Source organism: Drosophila pseudoobscura, chromosome X (assembly GCF_009870125.1).
Source record: "Drosophila pseudoobscura strain MV-25-SWS-2005 chromosome X, UCI_Dpse_MV25, whole genome shotgun sequence".
NCBI classification, from domain to species: Eukaryota; Metazoa; Arthropoda; class Insecta; order Diptera; family Drosophilidae; genus Drosophila; species Drosophila pseudoobscura.
In genome coordinates this window covers 45,764,040-45,781,793 of record NC_046683.1, presented here as the reverse complement: position 1 = coordinate 45,781,793, position 17,754 = coordinate 45,764,040, and the positions used below count along the sequence as shown (strand labels likewise).

General features: G+C 45.5%; 5 protein-coding genes across 6 annotated transcripts; 2 read left to right on the top strand and 3 right to left on the bottom strand.

The window, feature by feature from the left end:
• Positions 1–42: 42 nt before the first annotated feature.
• Positions 43–8,454, top strand: LOC4813525 (uncharacterized). Of its 2 annotated transcripts, none has more exons than XM_015187329.2 (8): positions 43–397; positions 3,874–4,016; positions 5,142–5,437; positions 5,524–6,234; positions 6,302–6,780; positions 6,839–6,953; positions 7,024–7,240; positions 7,298–8,454. In XM_015187329.2, the coding sequence occupies exons 2-8, from the start codon at positions 3,954–3,956 to the stop codon at positions 7,535–7,537; spliced, it is 2,121 nt and encodes a 706-aa protein (XP_015042815.2). In that variant the 5' UTR covers positions 43–397; positions 3,874–3,953; the 3' UTR covers positions 7,538–8,454. The 2 variants fall into 2 exon arrangements, with proteins under 2 accessions (XP_015042815.2, XP_001353396.3); XM_001353360.4 differs by lacking the exon at positions 43–397 and adding an exon at positions 413–545.
• On the bottom strand, positions 8,370–10,850 carry LOC4813200 (protein odr-4 homolog). Its single transcript, XM_001353359.4, has 5 exons — positions 10,657–10,850; positions 10,397–10,562; positions 10,255–10,330; positions 10,070–10,195; positions 8,370–9,622 (listed from the first exon to the last, which is right to left on the bottom strand). The coding sequence occupies exons 1-5, from the start codon at positions 10,747–10,749 to the stop codon at positions 8,632–8,634; spliced, it is 1,452 nt and encodes a 483-aa protein (XP_001353395.2). The 5' UTR covers positions 10,750–10,850; the 3' UTR covers positions 8,370–8,631.
• A 1,042-nt stretch (positions 10,851–11,892) lies between these two features.
• On the bottom strand, positions 11,893–12,936 carry LOC117184869 (uncharacterized). The gene is made up of 2 exons (XM_033383962.1): positions 12,170–12,936; positions 11,893–12,098 (listed from the first exon to the last, which is right to left on the bottom strand). The coding sequence occupies exons 1-2, from the start codon at positions 12,769–12,771 to the stop codon at positions 12,092–12,094; spliced, it is 609 nt and encodes a 202-aa protein (XP_033239853.1). The 5' UTR covers positions 12,772–12,936; the 3' UTR covers positions 11,893–12,091.
• A 685-nt stretch (positions 12,937–13,621) lies between these two features.
• On the bottom strand, positions 13,622–14,071 carry LOC6900476 (uncharacterized). Its single transcript, XM_002134830.3, has one exon. It carries the CDS (start codon positions 13,993–13,995, stop codon positions 13,696–13,698), a length of 300 nt encoding a protein of 99 aa, XP_002134866.2. The 5' UTR covers positions 13,996–14,071; the 3' UTR covers positions 13,622–13,695.
• A 294-nt stretch (positions 14,072–14,365) lies between these two features.
• LOC6900475 (cuticle protein 38-like) lies at positions 14,366–14,788 on the top strand. Its single transcript, XM_002134829.3, has one exon. The coding sequence runs from the start codon at positions 14,450–14,452 to the stop codon at positions 14,756–14,758; it is 309 nt and encodes a 102-aa protein (XP_002134865.2). The 5' UTR covers positions 14,366–14,449; the 3' UTR covers positions 14,759–14,788.
• The last annotated feature ends 2,966 nt before the right edge of the window (positions 14,789–17,754 follow it).

The window sequence follows — 17,754 nt, the reverse complement described above, 5'->3', positions numbered from 1 at the left end:
TACATATACGAAATAATACGTAAATTTTTCCCACTATCCCACTATTCCAACGCACTGTGCACGGCCGAAATGTGTGTGGAAAAAGTCGTCGCATATGGGACGTTTTTTTCAGCTCCGAGCGAACGTTGGATTGGCGTCCGCTCAGTTCTCGAGAAGCCGTCGGTTGGATCGGATCGGATCGTTGTGTGCTCTGCTACTTCGCTACTGTGCTACTGTGCCACTGTGGTGTGGAGTTATGAGGAGAGGCAACGCACTACGGATCGCAGTTCTTGTGGTGTGGCTTATGCCTCTGTGCCGCTGATTTTTTGTCTGTGTAAAAATAAAATTGCTCAAATACGAAATACATAAAGTGCCTGTCTAGTGCGCGAAGCTGCCTTTTGAGAATATTGAAAAGCAGGTAAACATTGGGCAAACGTTGACATTCGACTCGAATCGAATCGAATCGAATCGTATCGAATCGGCTTGAATTGAAATTACCTTCAAAATGCATCTCCTATGATTCGGAAAAGTTGCGAATCGAAGTGCAGTTGCCGCCTGATATACGAGTATGTACGACATATAAGTTTCATTCATGACAACAATCTGTGTTCGAATATACTATGCTATATGCGGATCTGCATTCATGCGAACTCTGATACATACATACATATGTACATCCATGTACATGCACATGAGCATATATGCACATATGTGCTCTCATCTGTGTTTAAAATGCGTTTAATTCATCTGTTGAAAATGGGCGGCACTGTTCTGGGGTGTTTGGTGGAGTAGGGGGAGGTGGAGGTGGAGGGGGGAGGAGGCCGAGGGAGAGGCATCTTTGCCGACGTATCTGCTGCGGCAGTGTGCGTGCGCCAGTCGAAGCATGATTTATTTTCAACAACTTCCGCCAACAACTTAGTCGCCGCAGAACCACATTTACATAGTGTAATGCGTAGCCTAATACAAAAGAAATCGAAAACGGTTTCCGATACAAGCGGCCGGACTACGGGTCCCGCCGACTAATAAATTAAGAGAACCCGAATCTGTGACGCGATTTCGGCCACCACAGCCACTGCCCACGGGCTGCCTGCCCACCGCTTCCCACCGCTGCCCACCAGATAGACAAAAGCTAACGAAGCTCGATCTTTCGGTAATCGGTGCGGTGCGTCATTAAAATTGCATTTCGTTAAACGGGGGCGCCCGCGAACCTGCCACTGCAACGCAGCGCGACAGCTGCTCGGTCCAACCAGACACTGTGGCTGGCTGGCAGGCTGGCTGGCCGGCTAGAGATTGGGTGCAAATAAGCACACATCCCAACCCACTAGTGGACCCACCAGTGGCCGCTTAGCCAACGCATCTGTGGAAGTTGTTGATCTCTGGCCAGAGATCCAAATTTGTACATTTCATTCATAAAAAGCGAAGAGCCGAGCAGAGCAGAGCAGAGCGTACTGTTTCCAAACAAAATACGCCACAGCCACAGCTACAGCCACAGCTACACAACCTATTGACCGACCACATGCCGAGAAGGTGTGGGTGTGGGAGGGCCTGAAGATGGGTTGCAAGATCATGTTTGGTTTGTGCTGGGCGTTGGGTGGGATCAAGTAAACATATTTATTTATGAGCTCTTTCGCCCATTAGATATACTCGCAAGTATGCAAAAGGTGGGATAATTTGATAAACGGACATTTGGCTTCCGAGCCACCGCCACAGGCATTTATATTCCAAATCCAACATCTGGGTAATATGCGATAATTTTATGGTGCGAGTATTTATGACGCCAAGTCGACGCGTCGACCCCGTCATAGTTGATTTTTAATCGCACTTTGTCAAGGTAAGGCAAAGCGCTGTGGTTGCCGATGCTGCCGAAGGCGGAGGTGGAGGTGGAGGTGGAGGCGGAGGCGGTGCCAGTGGCGGCTGCGGGTCGCCAGTGGCAGCTAGCGGTTTGTTTACCCGGACAGATCACAGATCGCAGATCGCAGATCGGGAGGGAGGCAGATCTCGGGAGACTGACTGCCTGAGACTGCCGGAGACGGAGACGGAGACGGCTTCTCTGTTTGCTGCTCTGTTTGCTATGCGGACGCATCGTGTTCTAATTTAAGAATCCGCGTCGCTCCACGCACACACAAATGTACTATTTCCGTCTACTATATGACAATTAGGGTGGACTCTTCCACTTGATACTGGGAGTAACATAGTTCTTGTGCTATAATACCAGTCGCTTTATTGCTAGAAAGTGTAGCTATAGTACAGCCTTAAAAGATATGGTAAGACTTTTCGAAATAATATTATTATATGTATATTCCAGCGGGAAATGTCCACCTTAATGCATACCCATATATCGTCAGGTGTATGAATAGTTCTCTAGCGCTTTATTTGTTGTGGAATTTTATTTCCAACCGGCGAAAACATTCTTCACTTCACAGCACAGCAGGCAGGAGAGCGGACAGCCGGTCGGGCAGGCGGGAAGCGTTACCCAATATCATCTTATTGGATTGCTTATTAGATGGAAGCGCTGACACAACATCCATAGACATTTCTCGAGTGTATTTCAGGCTTGTAGTACGAGTACAATAGTGTTTATTATTTGTGGAAATTGTACACCTAAGATTGATTGATAAACAAGGCAAATATCGGTTTAGTTTTCTTAAATGGAAACCTGATAAACATATGTATTTGTTGTATACATTTCTGGTATGTTTTGGTCATTGCGGGAAGAACCAGAATCCGCTAACTGGAGAGATGCATCTGCATCTGCATCGTGACAGAGCCAGAGCCAGAGCCATAGCCATAGCCAGAGCGAGCGCCAGAGCAGCCCTGCCGCCTTGCGGCTGTCCTTAATGGTGGGAGCTGGTTTCAGCGCATCTGACCTTATATGTATGAGCAGCAGATACGAGATACTTGGGTCGCCATCTGAATATGGTCAACATTCAGTGTTGACGTAAGATCGATGTACTGTACATACGCGTGAACCAACAGGCTGTGCTCATTGCTGGTTGCTTCTGCTGCTTCTGGGACTACTTAAAATTCCTCGGTGCAGTTGGGATTCGAAAGCGGTGAGAGGTGGGGGTGGGGGTGGGGATGCGAGTACGAGTACCAGTACGAGAGTATTAGTTTGCCAGACCCCCCCCTTACAAACACTCGTACCCCAAACCGACAAAGGCACTCGCATCCCACAATCCCCAGCATCAGCATCAGCACCAGCATCAGCATCATCCCAATGCTGTGCCTTTGAAAAAATGTATGTACATAGTTTATCTTTATGTTTTTGTGCTTTTTTTTTCAATTTTCCCTTCCCCATTCCCCAGTCTGCTTGTAATTAGTACATGTATGAGTATGTAGCTAATTAATTTTCACTTTCTGGCCCACGCTTTTGATCGCTTTGGGCTAAGGTCTTATACAAGTTCAAATGTTTTTGCTTTGTAGTGGGAGTGGGAGCGGGATCGGAGCGGAGCGGGAGCGGGATCACATCGGCATTGGCATCGTTTAATTGTGCAGTGCCACAAGGAGCGGAGCAGACTTCTTGGATTGTTTTACTTTGACGCAAATGAGTCGCTTAGTTCGGGTAAATTAGGCAAATGAATTGGCACTTAAAAGCATGTCAGATGAGCATGAGGATGGGATGAGTCCCCTTTGAGAGTACCCTACCGAACCGAACCACACGTACAAGTACAGGTTCAAGTACAAGTGCTTGTGCTTGTGCAGCCAAGATGAAAGATACAATACATTATATAAGATAATTGGACTATTGCAAAAACCAGTAGCCTTTCTTTGGCTTCTGTTGCGCAACTGTCGCCATAGGAGGATCTCTTTCTTACTCTAAAATACAGAACATTTTGGCAATACTTTTCCGAATCATTAATACAGTATTGTACTATTCTTTCTTTTCTCTATTAGACGTACAGTGCATTTATCACGTCCCCGGGTGGACGGTCTATTATCCAACACAACGACAACGAGATCATTAGCAACTAAGCATGAAAGTAATGTGCTATATTTTTGAATTCCTGTCAGTTGTTCAACTGCTGGTCGAAACTCAGGTGAGTCTATTGAATGCTCGGATGCCGGTACCCATACCGATATCGATGCTGACATAAAATACCGATCGCCCACCCACTTGACCTAGCTATTTGAATATTACGTCAACTCGAAACAATTCCATTCCATGGGGAACGGAACGGTGTGGTGTGTACTACTAACAATTGCAAGGTCAATTACCGCGTCCAAATTAGTCGCACTCTCGTTTTTTTTTTTTGTTTTTTGTCATTGCTGATTGGGAAACGAAACTTATGTATATGTAGGTTGAAAATCGGGTCCGGAACGATGTCAGAGTCTCCTTGAGCTTGAGGTGGTGCCGGGGGCATTGCATGCGGCTCGGTTCGGTTCGTATTTCCGCATGATTTCATGAGAATTTCGCGGCTCCAGTGTTCCCCAAAATTTGATAGACAGACGGCCATGACCTACGGGGGATTTTACTAAACGTGGATCTCAGTGTGGGAATTTAGTTGATATGACGATAGTTATAGAGCAATATACCCTGTTCGATACTTGGGTTCATTTATTCTTCAATAACTACTAAATATTTATGGCATACTTTTGGGGAGAGCCGTATCCCGAAACGACAAAGATCCCAAAGCAAACAAAATGCAATTACTACCTCTGTAAGCAACAGTTATATGGGGATTTATATAGGGATACGCGGCTGCCATCGAAGCCTATTTTAGACTTGGGATGGATGTGGCTGTGGCTATGGCTGTGGATGTAGGGATACGACAATCGCCAGCTCTGCCGTGTCGGCAAAAAGCGTATGTTATTTATAGCGCCCGACGGCGCGTCGCATTGGGAACTGGAGCTGGGACCGAAGTACTTTTCTCGGAGACGAGATCCCAATGCGAACGCAGACACCGAAACTGTCGAGAGCAATGACACTTCAAATAAAAAGCGGCGACATCTCGCCTGTGCCATTGTCTGATTTATGGCAGATGGGTGAAGCTGGGTGAAGCAAATGTCGAGGGGCTGCCTCCTTAGGGCCTCCGACCGGCCTAAGGCGGCTGCTGAAATGGGAGTCCGAAACTGTGGGTCGCAGATCGCATTACACGTCCCGTCCCATAAAACAGGAAACCGAAGCCTTCTCTGTTGGTAATTGAAATGCTTTTCCCCGTCAGAGTGGGCACGTCCAAGAGGCGAAAAGGTCCATAAATGCAGAGATACGAGACGCACTGGGCCACCATCGGTCGTACCATGGCTCCCACTGGATCGACGGAAAGCGGGTCCACCGGATGCGTATGCCCCACCAGCGCTGGAGTGGCCGGCGACGGTCGATCAACCATCACCAGCCCTTCAGCCGCTGGACCCAGTGGACGCCCTGTGACGAGGAGTGCGTCAAGCGACGGGAGCGATACTGCAAGGCGAAGCGCCGTTGTGGTCACACCAAGCACGTGGAGCAGAGCAAGTGTCGACGGTGAGTGGCGAGGAGTTTTAGGTCTTGATTCAAATATCTATGGTGTTCAATATATCTATGTACGGTATGTGTGCTATGCATTGCAGCTGCCATCCGGCACCACATCCACCTATGAAGTGGCATCAGACAATAGCCAGAGAGCCGGTGCACATCCAGCAGGAGCATCACAGCCAGCCGTCGATAATCATCAATGCAGCGGCTGCTGCTTCAAGTGGTCCCTCTTCTACCTACGCCACAGCACACCCGCCAGAGCCCCCCACCAGTTATTGGCCGCCAAGTCCTCCCCACGAATCGGTGGAGGTCGTGCACAGGGTGCCACCGCATCGTCCCAAAGTGGTGTACAGCGAGGAGGATGAGGAGCAGGAGCAGGAACAGGAATCTGATGACTCGGGGTACTCCGGAGAGCGCGGCGACTTCTTTGTGCTCAAACACAATCGCCACAGGCGACGACAACGCCCCAGGAAGCGTCCGCAAAGGATTAAAAAGCCGAGCTACTCCTACGAAGATGATGATTTTGACGACTATTTGCAGCCAAAGTCCCTGCGGCCACGGAACATGATCGTGGACAGCAGCAGCGGCCTAGAGGGCGACATTTTCCAGTACGAGGACTTTGATCTCGAGCAGGAGAACCTCGAACCGGAGTCGGAGGAGTACCTCGACTTCCGAAACGACAGCTGGCCACAGTCGCCGAAGGAACGATACACGCCAGACGGACTCATTCCACGCCGCAGACGTATTTACTCCAAGTGGAGCCGGTGGAGCAGGTGCACTCCGAAATGCACCACGCGACGCTACAAGTAAGATTGAGCCACTCCTGACGAAGTCGTCCCTAACCCCCAGCTATTCCTTTTATCCTTCTCTCAGAAAGTGTCGGATCAACGAGCAGTGCGGTCGCGAGGTGCTCCGCGAGATCGCCTACTGCTACACGGAGGGAAGCTTCTGCCAGCAGTGGCTGCAGACCCAGTTTCAGAAGACGCCCGCCTATGAGACGAGGCCTGGTCCCGGCTCAGCTCCTGCCATGCAGCGCAGGCAGTCGGACGCCGCAATGAACAGGCTTACGAACAACGAACTTGGGGTAATCATGACCAGCAAGGGCTATCGTGGGCCAGAATACACGCCGATCAAGCTCCACTGCGGCATCGCGCGCAGCGGGAGCGGACGACGCAACATGAACAACATGCTGAAGATTATTGGTGGCAAGGCGGCTAGAAAGGGGGAGTGGCCGTGGCAGGTGGCCATCCTGAACCGCTTCAAGGAGGCCTTCTGCGGAGGCACGCTCGTTGCACCCAGCTGGGTCCTAACAGCCGCCCACTGTGTTCGGAAGGTGCTCTACGTACGCCTAGGTGGGTATTTCAAGAAAAATTAGTCCTGGGACAGCTAGCTATATGATATGACCCACAGGGGAGCACAATCTCGACTACGAGGACGGATCCGAGGTGCAGCTGCGGGTGCTGAAGAGCTTTAAACACCCGAACTTCGATAGGCGTACGGTCGACAGCGATGTGGCACTTCTAAGGTGGGTAGAAATGCGTCTAACTAACCTGGAAACTCCTCCTCAATCTGCCAGTCTCTTCCTCTCTCCAAAGGCTCCCTAAGCCAGCCAATGCCACCACCTGGATTGGCTACTCTTGTCTGCCACGACCCTTTCAGGCACTGCCCAAAAATGTGGACTGCACGGTGATCGGATGGGGAAAGCGTCGCAACCACGATGCGGCGGGCACGAGCGTGCTGCACAAAGCGAATGTGCCCATCATCCCAATGGATAACTGCCGAAACGTTTACCACGACTACACCATCACAAAGGTACTTATCACTATACAAGACTCTATCGGGATCCTATATGGGAATTCTTTATTGCAGAACATGTTTTGCGCTGGTCACCGCCGTGGACTCATCGACACCTGTGCCGGGGACTCGGGCGGCCCTTTACTGTGCCGTGACACCACCAAGCCCAACCATCCGTGGACCATCTTTGGCATAACTTCGTTCGGCGATGGCTGCGCCAAGCGCAACAAATTCGGAATATATGCCCGGGTGCCGAACTACGTCGACTGGGTGTGGTCCGTGGTTAACTGCAATGGAAACTGCAAGATGCAGTAGTCATTGCTGATTGATTGATTTATTGATGCTGGGGACTTGAGTCCGATCTGTTGCAGAGGCTGTGAAAGATTAATGTATACCTTAAGTGCCTTAAGATCCGTGAGGTAAATCCTCAGATTACGAGCCCAAACTTATGAAAGCTAGAAGTTCCCTAAATAAGTCCATGCATGTAATTAAGTCTATTCGAAAAGGGTTTAAAAAAAACCATTCAAACGATGTTTCGACTCCAAATCTCGTTCTAGCTGGGCTCCCTTATGTACATAGAAACTCGTAAATAATTTTTTTTACTCGACCCAACTTTATGTTATATGTTAAAAAGTTATATATGTATGTATATCTCGTATTCCCGTAAGCTAAGTTAAGAACATGCAGAAATCTGAGATTCACCAATGTACTTAACCACAGTTTAGTTGGCGGCACATATTTAATGAACATTTTTATACATTTTTAAGAGATTCAACAATCAAATCAATGTGTAAATAATGCAAGTATTTGACTTTATACCCTGTCTAATAAGTATTTTAATGATCAATTAACGAAAATGAGTAGAATAGCAAATTAAGTCAATTAAGTCAGGTCTGATGGCAGAAACGAAACCCGTTTAGATCAGTTTAGAGCTATTTTGAATCGAAATACCCGGATGGGTATACGATTTATGGCGCTATTGGAATTGCTGTGGAATTCAAGAGATCTACAGAATTGAGCAGAATTCACATACATATGTAATCAAAATTCCAACAATTCCAAATTCTGCTGCTCTGCTGATAAATCATTTCCTGAGATGTAAAACAGATGAACGCAGGAAGGGAAATACCAAAGATCGAAAGAAATGTACATTACGCATTAGTTTATATTTATTGGTGTTAAATGCCGCGCACGCTTTTTATCCACAATAAAATTATTTAACGTGACCCCTATACACATTTTTTTACCTCTACGAGTACACAATGGATTATAAAAACAAACGATCACAAGAGAGAGGTGAGTGTGCACACGCGCACACTTGCAAATAATAGTATATCTGTATATAAAAAAATTCCGTACAAAGATCTACATATAGGGGGAGGAGAGCATCCGATTGGCATCCCAGCTGCCTATTTGTCAGTCAATATGTAGTGAAGGGCCACCGACGTCATCAGCACCAGGAGGGCGACGGCAATGCCCAGCATATAGAGGCTGCGCGACAGCTCCGGGTTTGGCATCGAGCTGGTCGTGCTGCGTATGTCGTCTTCTTGGTCTCCGCTTGCAAGGACGTTCGCAAAGTTAATATCGTCCGGCTGTCCCTCGGCATCCATGGTAATTGCTTCTGGGTCCAGTTCCACGTCAAGGATTTGCTTTGCCTGTGCCACGACAACGGTGGGAGCCTCACCACGGAATAGGTATTCAGAGAACTGCACAGCGACGGCGGTAGATGTGCTCGGGCCTTCTGATGGTAGGCTAAAGAATACTCGACGTGGCGGCTCGCTTATAAAGGTGGCTTCGTTGGTGACATATGGGTCCGTAAGGCCATCGCAGTAGACTTGGATGCGCGTTGTCAATGAGCGCAGAACGTCATCGCGCAGGTAGCGCTTCACGTCCGCGATGCTGTTCCGCGCACTGCAGTAGATGCGCGTAGAGATGATACCGCTCATACGCAGACAGCCGTTGAACTCGCGCACCTTAATATCTGTTGGCTTGGCAAGCTGACACTTTACCGGGAGTAGAATGCTGGCACGAATGATCTCAGATCCGCCAACGAATCCTTGTGAGCCCATGAGGCGCAGAGCATCGGATACATCGCTATCTGATGTTGTCGCAGAGTTAGCCGCTGCGGCTTTGAGTTCTTCTTCTTTGCTTTTACTCTTCTTGATGTAGGTCTGCAGGTCGATGGTGTCCCCGACGAACTCGTTCTGAAGAAACACCTCGCTGACAAGAATTGTTTTGCGAAATGCAAGTATAACATTTTTAAGCTGGTCCTCTATGTTGATCCGACGCACCGTTTCCACTATGGGCAAGATGTCCTCCAAGTCGTATGAGCATTCAATCTGTATCCACTCGAACGGCCTGTCCACAAACTTGAACTCCATGTTGGAGAAGGTACCTCCGCTGTCAAGGGACAAGATAAATAGAGTTCGCATTAGTCCGTCAAGCGAGGCACAATTGAAAGCTAAATACAACACATACAATATAACGATATTATGGGGTGTACTAATACATAAAATGCATTCAGAGAAATCAGAATTGTACGAACAGGGGAAAGAAAACTAAATCATCATATATCACGACTAGATGCGAAAACGATTTATAATAATCTGCTAAGGATATGAAAATTGATTGGACTGATGCAAATTCGAGTAGTTGTTCTCATGTTATTTACCATATGATGCATTTTATGTTTGCCGTAAAATACGTTTTCTTGCAATGTCTATTTGAATACGTATAGTGTGTAAGCAATTCGTTTGGTAAAAGAAAAGATACACAATGAATATTCAGAGTAGCTCAACGACTGACCCGCGATTGGGGCTCAAGGGGGGAGCGGAGCTGGTTACTTACTTGCCGTAGGTGTAACTCTTGCACACCACTTGCTTGTTGGCCAGGGAGTACGAGAGGAATGCGTAGTCGCTCTGTGCCAAATCGGTGGTATATATGCCGAGAGAATTATTGTTTTTCAATAGAATGCTGCAGGAAAGGGTAAAATTCAGCCGCTTTTCTTTTTGGATTCCATAATAGACACTCACTCGAAGACTTCAGAGAATATCTTTTTGGCCGTCTTTATTTCGGCACTCTGGTCATCGACTGAGGAAACAAAGATTCCTGCAAAGCAAAGCAAACACATTATATGGTACTTCCTCCCCTCAGTGGGCGCGCAAGCATACATACCGATGACGTCAAATGAGCCGGGACACATTTTGCTTGCGCTCAGCCATTGGGAGGCCAACGCCTGTGAGCTTATGGTCAGTCCGACTTCCGTCAAGTCCTCCAGGTCGACATCCTCTTCGTTATTCCTGGCCAAATGGACCACAAACGTTTTGGTCAGATCGGCTTGCTGTCGTCGTCGTCCATTGCATTGCGCGAGGGGTAGAGAGTTGAGCGAGCGGGGCCGTGGACAACAAACAAATCTACGTGGCGGTGTTACTTACATGGCCGATGATGATGCCGTACGAGAACCGGTGTTCTCGTGCGCACTTCTCCAAGTAGTGCTCGTCCGCTTTGCTTAGGAGCAGTGTGCGCATTGTAAAAATGTATCTTGATAAATTAAATTAAATTTCTATTTAGAATTTAAAATCTTGTTGTCAGTGTTCGTTTAGATGAGCCTGGAGAACAGAGCCCACTTAAGCCCCCTTTATTAAAACAGTTCAATGACTTGAGGTATATGGCGGAAAATATTACTAATTGTAAATTCTTCTTGTAGATCCATGCCATCTGAGCTTAAAAAAAACCATATCTTTTACCTGAACTACGCTAAAATGATTAAATTTTCATTATTTTCGGTGGCATATTAATATACCCATTGGTCTACAATGGGTTAATCGTTCTCCGTCGAGGGCTGGAAACCATATTCCCCGATTTTGATATTCGATTTGATATTACTGGCTAGACTTTCAGCTCTGAACAAATAATTTTATCTGATTGACGAAATACTTTTGTACAAGACTGGCTATTTAAAAGAACTCATGTCGGTTGGATTGTTTATAGAATAAGGTTTAAACAAAAAAGGTAATGAAAAATTTACATTTTGTACATGTTAGCTACATGGTAACTACACATTGGTTACATATCAACTACATATTTATGAAGTGGGGCAATTGTATACCCTATTTCCTTTAATTCATGTTAAAATTTTGCTTTCCAAGCTGATTTGATACATTAATAATGACGTTTTCTCAGAATGACCTGTTGAAATGACAAGCAAGTCCTCAATTCTATAATATCCTTCTTCCAAGGGTATGATATATTTTGCTCATTTTGAATAGCTAGAGATAATAATTTGATCGATCAGTTAAATGGCGTTTATTCTTTGTGGTTGTGCAAATCGATCTGGCAGCAACTTTGAAGACTAACAAAGAACACCTGTGCGCTAATTCGACTTCAAAACACATATATATAAGTTATTTTATTCTGCATTAAACATTAAAACAGTTTACATTGACCGCGAGGTTTTTACTTTAGTGTGTACGGATATTGAAAAATGTAAATAAACAAAGGCCTTAAGAATTTTCCTTAATACTTTGAATTCTTCAAAATTCCTCTTGTGGCCTTTTTTTACTGATAGAGCTTTAGGCTATTCAGTGGCTTTCAACAGTTTAACACAATTACCGAAAGACGCAAGCACGGAATACGAAGTTGTAGAGTCCGCACTACTGATGGGTGGCTTGGGAGATCATCCCGGTGATCATCTCCAAAAAAAATAAACGAGTGCTCAGTGATGTGTCGAAGACGCATGTCGATAGCACCCTCTAGTTTAGTCCAGAAGACCATGCTCAATCTCACTAATATGAACGACAAAGATTGTCTCCATCACAACATCCATACGGCACCATTTATTGGGTAGTAAATCGATGCCGTCCAACATAGTTAGTTGCTATGTTTAAAGAAGAGTTTTAATAAAAATGTAAATCAGTTTTGGTTCAGTTCTTTGTAATTCTCAAGTACTTTATGTAATTAACTAGTTTTTCCATTTCCTTATTGTGCATCTCATACACATCATGTGAAATCGCCCAGACGTCTGTGTCTGCAATCATTTCCATCTCAAAAACATTCCCTTTCTTGTTCCACACAGCATCGGAAAAGTGTTTTTGAACTCTGCGGTACAGTGATCGTGCACAGAATGTGTTCACGGTTATTTGGTTTACAATTTTGAAGTCTGCTCTATTACTGTACATGGAATTCACTTGATTGTAGTCCTTCCCTAGGGCCGTAGGCGTCGACAGGAACATATGGTATAAACGCTTCCGTTCGAGTGGTTTTTTTAGACACAGGAAACACAGACTCTGTGTGTAGTCGACATTGTACGGATCGATTGGAGGTGGTGGAGAGCTACATTTCAACAGAATTCCACGTAGGATTGCTGGAAATGTCATAGCGTTGATTTTGGGGTGTGCCTGCCGTCGATCTGTAGCATCAGCCGTCTTCTTTATCTCCCAAATGCGAGGAGTGTCTTCACGTCTTCCAGATATATTCAGCACTGGAGCTTGGGATGGCTCAATTTTGTCGATGGTGGTACTACTGGCACTATTGTTTGTTTCGAATTCCATTGCTGTTGGTTTGATTCTCTCTACAATATATGCTATCGTTACGAATATCTATGCAACAACTAAGCATTAAGCACTGACGGCCTTTTAACTGGACGGATTGTTTAGTGGGAGCTCGAAAGCAACAAAATTATTTCGCAAGCAAAAGCTCGCACCAAAACAAAAGCTTTTAATGTTAGTGATGGGAATGGTGCTACTATGAAAATTATTGTCTTTGTAGATTTGTATTTGATATCGATAGCGATAATTTTTAACTGTGTTTTTTCCATTTTCATTTAGATTTGGTTTCTTATGATCTTTGTGTGGATGTGTGTGTAGTTAATAAAAAGTATTGATCGTTAGTAATCATATGTTTTCAGCAATGAAATAAATTTATCATTAGGCATAGACATAACTAAAAACAATAATAAAAACAAACAATAATACAAGTATCACTGCAAAAAGAGCAAAATTCGCTCTCTGTGGCATTCGCGTTAGGTTTAAACGGTCACCCTGATGGACATATTTTTACGTCTATCGGTTGAAATTGCTACTAGGGCTGGAAAAATCCATCAAGCTTATCGATGGTTGAAAATTTAGCCGAACATTGAAAGCTTCTACACACTATCAGTATTGCGCGAAAAAATTGAACCGCCGTAATGACGGCCCAAACTCCAGCCCCAGCCTCAAACTGAACTCTCAAAGAACTTCTGAATAAAATTTAAAACCGAAGAACAATTTTATAAACGTTGCAGCATTCTTCTTACAAGACAGTGACGTCGGGGGAGAACTTCCCGTGGGCTGTAGACTTTGTTTTTTGCCAAACACCTTAAAGCAAATAATCATTGCCGATAGTAAGAACGAACGAGATTCATTAATTTCTGATATAGGCTTTATATTTTGCATATTTTTTTAAAATTCATTTCATTGGTTCCATTCATCCTGCATTCACTTCCTCAGCAGAACAGGAGCTGCGCTGAAGGCAGCAGTATATGGAGATGCCACATAAGGGGAAGCGACATACGGAGAGGCGACGTAAGGAGATGCCAGGTATGGGGATGCCACATAAGGAGATGCTGCTGCCACGTAGGGTGCCGCAAAGTTTCCGTGATATTCCCGGCTGTAGACAGCAGCCGCTGGGCCAGCAGCCACCAGAGGCGCAGAGTAGGCGAAAGGAGCCACAATTCCGGGCTTGGCCGAGACGCAGGCAATCAGAGCGATGAAGGCGAGGGCGAAGAACTTGAACATCTTGAATGGATTGTTGTACGGTCGAGTGTTTCAAACTGAACTGATGACAATTGCTGAATGAACGACGTGTTTTATAGCCACCAATCCCACAGCAGGTCTGCCGGCAGGGCAACCTTCGACCGTTCGAAAAACCAAAGGCTGGTAGTTGGTATTAATTTTTGGCCTGCTTAATGCTGCTTAGTTAAAAGAGACTTCCCCACAGCACACGACGCTTGTGTCGCTAGTGCCGAACCACTACGGGGCTACTACATACGTGACTGGCGTGCCCAAAGAGGGGCCTCAGAATTCGGTTGTTGGGCTGGCGCGAGACCTTGCAAGGCCATTTGGCAAGCACTCAACCTCCACTGTGTGTGGGGCAATAGCTATATAAGCTACGGCCCACCGCCTGTTTGGGCATCAGTTGCATTTGTTCCATTCAACAAGTAAAACAATAAAAAACCCCAATCCTTCCAAGATGTTCAAGTTCGTCGCCGCCGTTGTCCTCGCTATGATTGCCTGCGTTGCCGCCAAGCCCGGAATCGTGTCTCCCCTGGCCTACTCCGCCCCCTACGTTGCTGCCTCTCCCTACGTGGCGGCGTCTCCCTATGTGGCGTCTCCGTATGTGGCATCTCCCTACGTTGCCTCCCCGTACACTGCCGCCTACGCTTCTCCGTACACCGCTGCCTACACCGCTGCTGCCTACGCCGCCCCCTACGCAGCCGCCTACACAGCCCCTTATGCCGCTGCTGCCGCTTACACAGCCCCCCTGCTGCTGAAGAAGTAGAGATCACACCGGAAGTGCCACCCGCCCACCTGTAACCTGAACGGAAGTCGCATGAATCCTATCCTGCAATGAATCACTGAAATAAACTCTATCAAACGAACAGTAAATATCTGTAATTCATTCGTGGGGAACTACTGATGTAAATACTACGGAACTATTGTTTCAATGGATATGTGATGGTATACCGTCTCAAGACAGCTGTTCTCTTAAAGAGCTACGTTGTAGATCACAAAAAACAAGTAAATCAACAATATATTAGTTGCTGGCGCGATGCACGCGATAGTGGATGCAGTATCGATCTGGCATCAACTAAAAGGGGAAGTCCGCCGGAGGGCGTCCGGTTCAAAAAGAGGACGCTGATTTAAAGTGGGAATATCACCGAAGCGGCTCAGAAGGTATCATAAAATAGGCTCTCAGAAGAAATAAACAACTCGTAATCTCTGTTGGGAGCTGGGATCATCGGTTTTCAATTACTTTCAACAGGGTTCCCACGCTTTTCGGCTGAGGCGTCCAGCCACCGGCGCGTCATCATGCCAGCCAGCCAGCCCCAGCAAAGTTCTGCATGTATTAATATAACCAATCCAATCCAATTATCTAATCCAGAAAGTTCGTTCGCGACATGTTCGGTGTATGATCTGGCACATCTATATACAGTATGGTTAGGTTAGTGGTTAAACATTCAAATAGTTATATACGTCTATCGGTAATTGCGCACCTCTAGAGCCTGTTATCCGTAAGATGTGCCATCTCTAGCACCCGTCGGTTATATTTCAAATGGGAGTGATGGCGTTGCCACATCAATGAAATATACTTTGGAGGTACAAATTTGATTTGTATGCACTTTTGTGGTACCTAAAAATTACAGAATTTATTAAAAACTCAACATAAGTTGAATCCCCCTTGAGGGAAGTCCTCAAATTAGTGCCTCACCTGCATCTGCTGCATCTGTGGTGTGATTGCACTCGCCCTAAGCAATCCTCGTAAAGACCCCAGCATGTGTGCCACCCAACTGGTCAAGTGTCTTGTGGACTATGGAGCGAACGGACGCGATCGGTAATCGAATTAGGTAAACAAACACTCCATAAGGCGGGCGTACGTTGATAATGTGTGCATAAGCAAATAGGAGACGGACAAGACGGACAAGACGGACAAGACGGACAAGACGGACAAGACGGCAGGAACGACGGCCAGCGATTGCGCCGGTGGTGATGACGGGGCCGAAACCGAACCGAAACCAAATGAAATTTTCGTTTAGGTGGTCGCCAACGGCTGCGAGCCATCTGCTTGTGTGAATGCTTGATTGTTGAAGTGCCACTCGATGGGGCGAGGGCGCACGCTACTCTCCAGCGTCTCCGGGCTCGCGTCTTATTTACTTAGTAAATTATTCCTGTTCGATTGTTTGCGTTTGCTCTGGATCTCTGGCACAAAAGCCCTCGAACGTCATCGTCAGCCCCATCGTTGTCATTGTCGTTGTTGTTGTCGTTGTCGTCGTTGGTTCATTCATGATTCGCCTTTCACAAATTTGATTTGTACTACAATATATACGAATCGATGTGTGCCATAATGTGCACTTTGCATCCGAACATATGTACATTCATATGTACCAGCAAATACTCGTAGTATTCAGCAGTTCTGATCAGCTTAGTGAGACATCTCATTATCGACGGTTCTCTCAAGACGATGCATTCTCCACTTATACGTACATGCATCCCGTTTCACTTGCAGATTTATTTCCATCTTCTGATGGTTCTGCTTTTGCTGCTGGTCCAGGAATCGGGCAGGTAATTGCTTTTTAAATCGGCATTCAGTCCGGTCGCCCGTCTGCCGTCTTCCGTCTTCCGTCTCCCATCCACTAGCCACTCCGCCGGGAGCCACTCAATTCGTAAGCTTTGATGCGATTTGGCTTCTGTGCAGCCTCCTCGACTGTGTGTTCTGTGTGGCTCGTTGATCTGATCACGCCATGTGTAGTTTAGTTGCAGTTTCGATTCACATCGGATTGCTTTGCCCAGGCAGCGCATCAATCATCCATCACGCACCCAAGACAACGACCTATCTTTGCAAAACTTGTATACCTGTACATATGTACATATGTACATGTACATATTTTCATTTATCAAAGCTAAAGTCGTGATGTCTGTGTACATAGAGAGACGGACTTGAAGATGTAAGGGTTTTTATTCAGATATACATACGTGCATACCTGTAGAGGAATCCCAAGTGAAACAGAGTACATTCTTCCACTGAAAATGCTGGGTAAATATTGAAAATTGGAAAACTTTTCTTTAAGCTTTCGCCAAGATGGAAATTCGTATAATCAATGAATATACATATATTTGAATTTAACTTTTTTTACGCAATATCAATTTTTGGTAAGATAACATATTACTGAATTGTTCCATATAAATACATTAAACTAATTATATACGTTACATAAACAACCCCTTTTTCTGAATGTGACTTAAAAAACAGCCCTCCATGTTGAATTAAAGCACTACAAAAAAAATATTTGAAAATACTATTCGGAAAACGCTAAAAATCTGAATCAAGACTTTTTCGTTGACTTATACTTGTATTATTATTTTTGTATATGTTTGTTTTCCATATAATATTATTAGCTCGTAAATAAATGTTCCAGAGGTGGCGGCCCTAGGGCTGCATAAAACTGGGGGTGTTTTAGAAAATCGTCAGATTAATCCAGAAAAACATAGAAGCAAGTTGCAAGTGCCTTAAAATGATTTTGGAAACTTAAAATTATTTTGGCGTATAATAAGTTAAAGTAAATATAGTAGGAGATCTTCTGGAACACAGTTTCTTCCGTTTTAAAATGGTATCGGGGTATAAACTTCGTCGACCATCTTATCTACGGTTTGTTTTCGCACGCTAGAAATACTGAATAATTACTTAAAAAATGTGATTTATTAAAGGCAATACAGATTATATTATCCCACTTGGGCTGTCCAAACGTTGAATTTAGCTAATTTAATGCCAAATTGACT

Excerpts from the sequence above, each read along its gene's own strand:
- LOC4813525 (XM_015187329.2), top strand. The coding sequence starts at position 3,954 with ATGAAAGTAATGTGCTATATTTTTGAATTCCTGTCAGTTGTTCAACTG. Across the intron at positions 6,954-7,023 it reads AGCGATGTGGCACTTCTAAG|GCTCCCTAAGCCAGCCAATG; the intron begins GTGGGTAGAAAT and ends CTCTCTCCAAAG. Across the intron at positions 7,241-7,297 it reads ACGACTACACCATCACAAAG|AACATGTTTTGCGCTGGTCA; the intron begins GTACTTATCACT and ends TCTTTATTGCAG.
- LOC4813200 (XM_001353359.4), bottom strand. The coding sequence starts at position 10,749 with ATGCGCACACTGCTCCTAAGCAAAGCGGACGAGCACTACTTGGAGAAG. Across the intron at positions 10,563-10,656 it reads ACGGCATCATCATCGGCCAT|CAAGCCGATCTGACCAAAAC; the intron begins GTAAGTAACACC and ends CGACGACGACAG. Across the intron at positions 10,331-10,396 it reads CGGCTCATTTGACGTCATCG|GAATCTTTGTTTCCTCAGTC; the intron begins GTATGTATGCTT and ends TTTGCTTTGCAG.
- LOC117184869 (XM_033383962.1), bottom strand. The coding sequence starts at position 12,771 with ATGGAATTCGAAACAAACAATAGTGCCAGTAGTACCACCATCGACAAA.
- LOC6900476 (XM_002134830.3), bottom strand. The coding sequence starts at position 13,995 with ATGTTCAAGTTCTTCGCCCTCGCCTTCATCGCTCTGATTGCCTGCGTC.
- LOC6900475 (XM_002134829.3), top strand. The coding sequence starts at position 14,450 with ATGTTCAAGTTCGTCGCCGCCGTTGTCCTCGCTATGATTGCCTGCGTT.